Consider the following 10,399-nt stretch of genomic DNA (forward strand, 5'->3'; position numbering starts at 1 on the left):
TCTAAATCAAGTTATTCATACAGGCCGTGTCCCTCCAGCACCCAGTTCCTGAAGGCCTGTTCCAGCGTCAGCTAACTGGCTGCCCTCCCTCTTTGCTGCAGCCTCCCTCCAGGCCAGAGACAACCCTGTCTTTAGACTGCACTATGTTGCCTGTCAAAAATCACAGTTGGACTTGAGCACCTGCAAATTCACCCAAATTACAGTCTCCTGGTATCACAAATGACTCATTAAAAAGAGAAACAGTTTTCAGGAGAGAACTTGGGAGTTAAGGGTTTGGAATACTGAGGCTCATTCTGGCTCGCCTGTAGTTATTAACGCTTTTCGGACCTGCAGCGTTACTTCCACACAAGACTGGACCTGCTGCCCACGAGAGCCCCTTGGTTTGAGGTAACAAGATGGGGCAAATTCTTGCCAGCTACGACTTCTTTCTGGTACGGTACATTCACATTTCACCTTCCACAATAAATAACATCAATGACTAGTTCAGAAAAAGTTCTCTCATATGTGAACTATACAAGCTTAAGCTCAGAGTGAGAAAGTAAGAAAAAACTTAGATTTTTTTTTATATGAGGCATTATAATCAGCACTATATTTCTGCCTTAAAAATCTATTTCTAGACTTTATAAACAGTGGGCCCTTCTTTCTGTCACCCAGCACTATTTGAGGGCAGTACTGACCAAAAAGAAATTGCTTTTGGTTGTTATTCCAACAAAATATTTCCCTCAAAGGGGGGGAAAAAATTCTCCATCATGAATATATTCAAAGGCAAGTCTCATGGTGCTGAAATAATTTGTTTATTGTTGTTACTGTTTCTTTTAATAAAGGAAGCCTCTACAAAGGCTCATTTAAATGCCTATAACAACAAGTCCTCCATAGGGGGGAACAGCAAAATGTCAGTTTCAATCTGCCAAGGACAGGCCACTTGAATAAAATCAACTTGAGATATGCCCCGACCAATGCCTCTCCAACAGATCATTCTATCCAACATAACAAGCATGGACTCAATACTGACACCACTACCCAGTGATGGAATTCTCTAGCACAAGCTAGGGAGTACACCTCCTTCTTACAACACAGTGAACTTGAGTGTCTACACAGTGCCAAAGCAGTAGAGCCAGTGGTCAAGAGCACAGGTTTAAGCTGTGCAGACCTACATGCCAATTCTGAAACCACCTCATACTGGCTGCAGGGTTGGGAAAATTCCTTAGCCTTCTAGTTTCCCCATCTCTAAAATGGCAGAGCATACCACCTACCTAAATGAACTGCTGTGAAAATGAAATAAGATTCATCAGCATAGGAGGCATGAAAAAAATTATGGTATTGACATATACCAGATGTTTTTAAAGTTGTTTTTAAAAGAATGGGTAGTTATATAAGAACTAAAAGAAAGATGGCCAAGAAGACACATACCTTTGGTATAGGAACATCTCCAGTACCAAATCAGGATGTGCCTAATTCATCTTTAATACTGTAACATCTCTGAAATCAAGATATGCCCAACAGCCAACAGCATCTTATGAGAGCACAGGATAAGCAGAAGCTGTGATCTGTTGGTCACTGGCAGTGCCTGGGTGAACCTGGTCACAGCCGCTGATGTGATTCATCACTTCCGTCCAGTTCTGTGCATTGTTGGTAATGCAGAGGTTGAATTTAGCTGCTATTCAGAATGTCTTGTAAAAGATGACACTAAAATTTTGCATTGAAATGAAAAATTATTGTGTATACAAAAAGGCAAGGAAACCGTGTAAATTTGAAAGTAGGGAAACAAATATCTGTCATTGGAGAAAGACTAAAATTCCATATTTTCTTGCAAAGCATGAGCCAAACACCTTAAAGGAAGGTGCTTGAAGATATCCAGAAACAGCTGAAACCACACCACATTTTGTTTCTGAGATAGAGGCAAAAGGAGTGTGCCACTCACGAACTGAGAAAGCAAACTGCAAGTGAAGTTGAGTGAAAAGGCCAAATGCTTTGGAATAACTGGAAGGTCTAAACAACAAGAGGCAGTTGTGTGACCAATTCAGAACTCAAAGTAGAACTGACAAAGTTCAGTCTTTAAGTAAAAAAAGCAAGTCAAAAAACTACAAATATAGACAAGTATGAGCTCATTAAACTCTATGGGCACACAAGGACTAAACTGATATATACCAGACAGTTAATAGTAATTTTAAAAAGAGGAAAGACAGGTAAACAGAATGAAGAGAGATTTTAATGTTTTATTTTAATGACTTCTATTGTGCTTGAAATTTTTATAGTGAGCATATATTCGATGCATTATTTTTGTAATGTTTTTAATTCAGGAAGATTACAACAAAATGATACATGTACAGTCTTGGCACCCTGCCAGGCAGAGTAACCCTCCAGTGAGTGGTAGCCGTTACTACACTCCTAGACCCCGCAAAAGAAATAAGAAATATGACATATACATTTAACATATGATCCTAGCCCTTAAGGAGTTTACAAGCTAGTAGGATTAGAGACTAAAAGAGATAAGATATATATATAAAGACATGTATATATACATACACCAAGATATGTGTGTGTGTATATATATACATATACCAAGATATGTATATTATACATATATACACATATTTATCATATACAGTATATGTAGTATGTACATATATGTGTCTGTAGGTAGTATGATAAGATAAAGTAGGTTGTTGCCTAAAGCCACAGAAGAAATGTCTCATTAGAATCTCATAAGCCGGGCTTCCCTGGTGGCGCAGTGGTTGAGAATCTGCCTGCTAATGCAGGGGACACGGGTTCGAGCCCTGGTCTGGGAAGATCCCACATGCCGCGGAGCGGCTGGGCCCGTGAGCCACAATTGCTGAGCCTGCGCGTCTGGAGCCTGTGCCCCGCGACGGGAGGGGCCGCGATAGAGAAAGGCCCGCGCACCGCGATGAAGAGTGGCCCCCGCTTGCCGCAACTGGAGAAAGCCCTCGCACGAACCGAAGACCCAACACAGCCAAAAATAAATAAATAAATAAATAAATAAGAAAATCCTTTAAAAAAAAAAAAAAAAAAAGAATCTCATAAGCCTAGAGCTAAAAGAGCCTTAGAACACCAACAGATGTACCCCCAACATTTTATCTGGATAGCTAAAGCTAAAGAAGCAAGCTAGGACATGTGTCATCACCTCTGAAACCTGATCAAGAATGACCCATCCAACTTGGAGGGCATTATACTCAGTGAAAGAAGTCAGACAGAGAAAGATAGGTACTATATGATATCACTTACATGTGGAATCTAAAAAATACAACAAACTAGTGAATATAACATAAACGAAGCAGACTCACAGATGTAGAGAACAAACTAGTGGCTACCAGTAGAGTGGCAATATAGGGGTTGGGGAATGGGAGATACAAACACTACTGGCTATAAGATAGGCTCAAGGATGTACTGTACAACACAGGGAATATTGCCAATATTTTGTAATAACTTTAAATGAAAAGTAACCTTTAAAAATTATATTAAAATAAAAAATTTTTTAAAAGAATGACCCATCCATTAAATATTCCCAGTGACCGGATATCCACGTTTGCCAAGGCCTTGTGACATCCACGCAGCTTCGTTCCGATGAAGGTTGTGCATCCATCAGTATATCTCACATTTAGAAACACCTCCAAAACCCCGCTTTCGGGAGAAGTGTCTCTGCCCTTCCCAGATCACGACAGAGGTAAACAACCCCATTTCCTTCACTGGATCATTTAATTCTTCAAGGGCCAAGAACAAGTTCTACACAGCTCTGCTCCCCTACAGCACAGAGCTGGTACCGCACTAGTGAACAGCCAAATAAAGGGTCAAGAAGAGTTTTCGAGTTACCCAGAGACAAAAGGGAAAACAAGGGTCGCCCGCTCAGGAAGCTAGGGCTCTTCCCTGGAGAAGCCTTTTGGAAGAGGGCGTGATTGAGGCCTGTGTGCCTGAGGGAAGATAACGAGCACTTCTCCCCTTCAAACCCAGCGCCCCTCTATTGGTACATCCTTTCTTCCCGCGAATTCACACACAAAAGAAGGCAGCAGCAGACAATGCACATCGCTGGTCTGAAGAGAGGAGGAAGCAAAAAACTCAAGGAAGACTGGCTACCGAACAAAGGAGAAGGACAAAGGAGAAGGACAGCTGCGAGGCAAAGTGTCTTAAAGGAATGCAAGAGTTACAAAGTGACGCAGAGTGTAACTTTCCAAAGACTGCAGAGAAGAAAGCAGAAGATGAGAATTTCTCCAAAACCAACTGGCCGCTAGTACAGAGGATCCCCCCCCAACTCCCGCCCACCTGCAGAAGGAACTCAAGTTATAAAAGCTTTTGATGGGAGGGGGGAGGGAATCACGGGGAGGGAATGGGAACTGAGAGGAACAATGACTGCTCTGTAGGGCAGAGGCAGGGGGACTTCCAGGGTAAGATTTCAACACGCAACTCCCAAGGCAAACTTTCAGACAGCTTCTCCTCCAGCTCCCTGCGCTAGTGAACCTCCCAAGCTTAACAGTTTATTCAGGGAACCGAGTGGCTTCTGGTGTCACCCGCCACCTGCCTTTTACCTGCTTTCTCAGCCTGTCACTCCCAAGGGAACCAATTCTACAATCTCCAACGTTATCCGCTTTCACGATAGCACAAGAGGGAAACGGGAGGGAAAGGTCAGTGCTGAGGGTGTTTCTACATCAAAATGTATTTTCACACTGAACTTGTGGGGTTGCAGAAACAGAAAGCAGAAACCTGATGACTAAGACACCCTCGGGAGGAGGATGCCGTCCTGAACCACTGCATCTAAAAGACACTCTCAGGATGAGCTGCCAGAATGCTCAAGATGTATGACAAGGGGGCACTCACACCAGACCAGGGGTTCTCAACTGGGGTGCTCAGTGGGGGTGATTTTTGCCCCCAGGGGGCATTTCGTAACAGCTGGAAACGTTGTTGGTTGTAACAACCGGGGGAGGCTGCTACCGGCAACAAGGACCAGGACATATCCTACCATGCACAAGACAGCCTCCATGACAAAGAACTCTCCGGCCCCAATGTCAACAGCACCGAGGCGGGGACACTTCCCTAGACTAACCCCATCCCTGCAGCCATCTCCAGAAACCCTAACAATCCTACCTGAAATAAACATTTGCCATCCCTCTGACTGGGCAGTTACCGTGTCACAGAAGTCCACGTATCCTGTAAGCAAGAGTAAACATCAAGCAGATGTGACACGCAAATGCTGCATCCTCAGATGTTCTCCCAGTAAACATTTTTAAGGCCGCTCCTCAGGACCCAAGAAAGTAGATTCTTTCACAACAATTACAATGAAAGAAAGACAGACAGACAGACACACACACACATACACACACAGCACCTGTCATCTTAAAAATCTCCCCAATTGTCAGGTAGAGGCAGAGGCAAAAATAGCTGCACAGTTAGGATGGCCCATGCGATTCCGAAATATTCCAGAGAGAAAGAAAGAGGGGAAGAGAACAAACAAGACAACTCCACAGCCAAAAACAGATTTGCCCCCAGGGCTATCTCATAGCTAAAAACAGTTCAATCACTCTGAGTCATCCATGGTGTATAGCATCTTTTATTTTTTAATTGTAAAATACGATAAACATATAAGAAAGGGGAAATGTAAATATTGAGCCTAATGAATGAAAACAAACCCCCGTGTAACTACAACTCAGGTCAAGAAATGGAACCGTGTCCAGTGGTAACTCCCTGCCAGGCGTGCCTCTCCCAGGCACAGAGCAAAAATACGGGTGCTATTTTGAAAGTTCCATTTTTACTCAAGGACTGGGAGTTATTTCATTTTATTTTTATTTATTTATTTATTTTTGGCTGTGTTGGGTCTTCGTTGCTGTGCACGGGCTTTCTCTGGTTGCAGCGATCAGGGGCTACTCTTCATTGCGGTGCGTGGGCTTCTCACTGTGGTGGCTTCCCTTGTTGCGGAGCACAGGCTCTAGGCGCGTGGGCTTCAGTAGTTGTGGCACGCGGGCTCAGTAGTTGTGGCACGCGGGCTCAGTAGTTGTGGCTTGCGGGCTCTAGGGCACAGGCTCAATAGTTGTGGCACACGGGCTTAGTTGCTCCGCGGCATGTGGGATCTTCCCTGACTAGGGCTCGAACCCATGTCCCCGGCATTGGCAGGCAGATGCTCAACCATTGCGCCACCAGGGAAGTCGCTGGGATTTATTTTTATGTATTTACCACAAATACCAACTGCTGTGACTGCAAAGTGAACAGATTTAGGAAGGGGGGCTGTTTATGGAAACAAGCTCATGGACTGTTAATTCACGAAAGCACATAGGGGGAAAAGCATGAAAGGATGCCTAGAAACAGGGGGGAAAGCCCAGATTGTGGGCCAAGAGAAACCTGAGTTAGAATCTGGCACCCTGGACACAGATGACCTCTCAGGAGCCACAAAATGACTTCTCGTCCCATGATATTATCGGAAAAATTCAATGGGATCATGTGTTTCAATGGCGAGCAAAGCACCTCATACACAGGAGACAGTCCACAAATACTGGGTTCCCTTTCCTCTCCTTGCCCATGAAAAGAGGCAAGGTTGAAAAGGCCATGACTTTCATAGATTATGTGATTAGAAACCGTCCTAATCCCCAAGTTCTCTAAACTGTTTCACAAAAGTGATGATATAAGCCCACTTTCAAGTTACCCAGGTGACTTTGACAACGAGGCATCTAAACCAGTCTTGGAGGCCCAGAATGTACCGTCCTCCCTCCCTTACTGGCTCATATCCCTGTCTCTCCCTCACTTATCACAAGGTGAAAGGCCTAAGTGGGCTGTCAGGAAAAAACATCTCACACCCCAGTAGGGAGCCTTCATCCATCTCTTTGAAGATGAAAGGCAACAAGGTGTGTTTATTTGTACTCGGTGCACACGGCCTCAACGACCAGCCTGGGCTGCACGAAGCGACTCAGTTCGTTAAAAATAATAATAATAAAACCCACCCGCTCACACCACTAAGCAGATCTCTCCAGGAGAAAAGGTCAACACCCACACTCCTGAGTACACATGGGGGAAATCAAGCCTTTTCATAGATAATGTCAGGGAGTCCCTAAAAGGGCAGCCAGGAAGGAGGTGAGCCATCTGACCCCCTCAGGGCCTGGCCACCATTAGACACGCCTCACCATCCACGCACTTAAACCCACCGACCCCACCACGGGAAGGAAAGCTGGGTATCAGATGGGCTGAGCCTTTCTCACAGGCTACAGTAAAAAATAATAGCGGTCAAAATCGATGCTTCACTTCCCTAACACAAACAATAAAAACAAAGGAAGAAAAATACATACACAAACACATGAAGGCCTCTGAGAAGGTTCCTGAAAAACAAAGGCCTCCAGATTGCTCTAGAAATGTCAGTGGCCTTTCAGACCTACAAAGACCCGGAACTCAGACTAGGGCTCCACTCTGACCCCAGGTTTCTTTACAGACTATCAAAAGAAGACAGAAGTCAAAAGCACCAGCTTTTATAATCTCTCTTGTTCTATCAACTTCCCCGAAGAGGATCAAGGTGTAGGATATGGGATAGAAGGGCAGGGTCCCTGGCCCACTATGAACCCCAAACTGAACCACCACGCAGGCTTCAGGAAAACTGACCAGCCCTGTTTCTGGTTAACACTTCAGGTCAAAGTGGAATCCCTGCTAGAAAGATGATGCTTAATGTAACAGGAAAGAATGCACACACCCCAACCTGCCTAGAAGTTTCTAAACCAACAACTAACTGTAAAGGTGAGTCAAAACCACACAAGCTCAATGACCACAGATGACAGAAAACTACCACCTGGGACAGCTAGGCATTCTGTGACCGCACCCCCCTCCATTTTTCCCTCCCCATTATGACTATTTTATTTATTTTAGCCCTATTTTATACGTACACACACATATTAAGTAACCCGTGCTGACCAGAGAAAGACAAAATTAACTTTACAGTTATTTTTACAGAGTTGGAGACTCAACCAAAGCAACCCAGTACTAACTGGGAGATACAATAAATAACACTTTCTACTGGGCCTCAAGCAGCTCTCTGAGGACAAACACAAGACCCGGCTTCCAGACTGTCCTGCTTGGGTGTTATCAGGGGACACACCAGGGCAATGCAAATTGAGAGCATGAATCTAGGCAGGTCTTTGTGTCTGAGATGTCCTGGAAATCTGCCTGTTTCAACAGCCTCCAAATAATCATTCACCCCTACCCGTGAGTGCCAGTGCCCCCTTGGAACTCTCTCCCTGTGGTGGCCCAATAGTTCAGGAGAAACAAGGCACTCTGACCCAGACCTGGTTAAAAATCCACAGCAGCCACCAGCATTCCACCCTCACTGGAAGCCACAGCAAACCCACAGACATCTAAACGGGAGTCTCCAGGAGTGGGGATGATGTCATAAGTCTGAGAGTGGGGGAAGGCTACCCAGTGGATTCTGAGAATGGCCAGGACCAGGGACTTCAAGGAAGGAGGAGGATTTCTCTTTCCAAGTGCACACCTGGCAGGGAGGGGGAAGTTCAGAATTAAGTGAGTCTCCATTTCCCCAACAAACACACCACCAAAGACACCTCCACAGCAAGTAGCTAGAAGCACCTGGGAGAATCAGGCATTAATTAGACACGTGGATGGCACCGACGTCAGACAAGCCAGCTTCTGCTGAAGAAAGTTCACTGGGCCCTGTCACCTACTTTTCTGGGCCAGAAATCAGCTGCCCAGAAATAAACATCAAGGGGCCAAGGGCGTGGCGACCCTAGGAGGGGCAGCTGACAGCTGTGGCCGGCGGGCAGGGGCAGGGGAAGGGCTCCAGGCTGGAATTCGGAGCGCGCCCACATCAGCAGAAAAGTCCCCTGGAATAGCATGCTGCTCCTGGGGACCTCAGGATGCACACGCTACGGCGATGCCAGGTTCAAAGGGCCGGCAGATGAAGCCCGGATCCTCTCCCAGGGCATCTCGCCATTGTAGGTCGAGTGGGGGTAATCAGATGATTTAAATAAATGTCCTGCTCCCAGTATCAGTGGGAAAGATTAATAATTCCCAGGTCCGGCCCTGCTTCATCTCTCTTTGCCCAAACCAAACACAGTCCCAGGCAGGAATGGAAGGAAACGGCGATTACCGCTCGCCCTGCGGTCCAGGTAGGCAACTGAGGCAGGGGGGTGCACACAAGAGAACCCAAAGAGGCGCTGGGGAGGCTAGCACAGCACGGAGCCCCCCGCGTCTGGGATGATGGGATCAGGGAAGCGTTCTCTCCCCTCCCCTCCCTTCCTCCTTTCCCCTACACAACACACACACATACACACGCACGAACTCTCCAGCTACGCCCAATCAGGGCAGCTGCCGGGCTCCCCAGAGCCGGACTGCACACAAAGCCCCGCCCGTGCACACACAACACAGCACAAGCCGGCGCGCACGCCCACACAATAGGACGGCGCGCACCCCGCCGCGGCCCCTCGCCGGGGTCCCGGCCAGCCCGGCGCCGGGGTCCGCCCTCCGTGCACACCCGCGCCGGGAGACGCAGCCCGGGCAAGAGGAGGGGGCACGATAGCAGCCCGGCCGCCGCGTCCCGCGCCCCGAAGAAAGTTCGCCGGACGCCCCCCGACTCACCCGCGGCGCTGCTCAGCAGCAGGCACAGCGGCCCCAGCAGCCACATGGCGCGGCCGCGGCTCCCGCTGCCCGGCGCAGTCGCTGCCCCCGCGGCCTCGGCGCTGACCCCGCCCCTCGCCGCGCCGGCCCCGCCCCCCGCGGTCCCTCCTCCCGCCCGCCCCGCCCTCCTCGGCCAGGCCGGCCGCGGCCCCGCTCCGCGAAGTTTTGCGAGCGTCCCGGCTGCGCGCCGAGCCCGCGTCCTGCCTAGAGTATCCAGGCTCGGAGAGGCCGCGGAGGAGGCCGCGGAGGGTCCGGCCCTGGCGGCCTCTCGCCGCCAACCCCCTCTGGCTGCGAAGATCTAGTCATAGGCCGGGCTCTGTTCTTGCCTTTTCTTTCTCTTTTTCCTCCCCCTTTTGCTCCTCCATCCTCTGAGGATGCCGCGCTCACCATCTCCTCCTCAGTCCCAAACTTGGATTCTTTACGGAACTACAAAATGAGTTTACTTCAGGGAGGGAAAGAAAAAGTTGGAAGAAAGGGCCAAATATTATGAGGAAAAAAAAAAAATATATATATATATATATATACACACACACATATACGTATGTATTATTTTTAGTAGCTAGAGTGGAATACGGCGAGTGCTTCTCAAACTTCTCAGACGCATCCGACGCAGCGGGACTCTTGACTCAGTAGGTATGGGGTGAAGCCTAAGCTTTTCTAACAAGCTTTTAGGTGATTTGGAAACTGACGGTGAACCACACGTGGAGTAGGCACACAGCATTGTCCTGTGCTTTATTTCCTCTGGATCTTGTCTACCTAGACCAGGGGAACTTTGGGTCCCAATTTGCAG

General features: G+C 47.7%; 1 protein-coding gene across 2 annotated transcripts in view; it reads right to left on the reverse strand.

Moving 5' to 3' along the window:
* LDLRAD3 (low density lipoprotein receptor class A domain containing 3) overlaps positions 1–9,656 on the reverse strand; it is a 255,355-nt gene extending 245,699 nt beyond the window's left edge. The window contains exons 1-2 of one of the 2 annotated variants that reach the window (XM_057552877.1): positions 9,571–9,646; positions 5,095–5,157 (exon numbers count right to left, since the gene is read on the reverse strand). In XM_057552877.1, the coding sequence (XP_057408860.1) occupies positions 5,095–5,157; positions 9,571–9,616 (109 nt within the window). In that variant the 5' untranslated portion in view covers positions 9,617–9,646. Of the gene's footprint in view, positions 1–5,094; positions 5,158–9,570 lie in introns of both variants that reach the window. The other variant, XM_057552878.1, reaches the window with a different exon arrangement.
* Positions 9,657–10,399: the final 743 nt, after the last annotated feature.

Source organism: Balaenoptera acutorostrata, chromosome 9 (assembly GCF_949987535.1).
Source record: "Balaenoptera acutorostrata chromosome 9, mBalAcu1.1, whole genome shotgun sequence".
In the NCBI taxonomy this organism is placed as follows: domain Eukaryota; kingdom Metazoa; phylum Chordata; class Mammalia; order Artiodactyla; family Balaenopteridae; genus Balaenoptera; species Balaenoptera acutorostrata.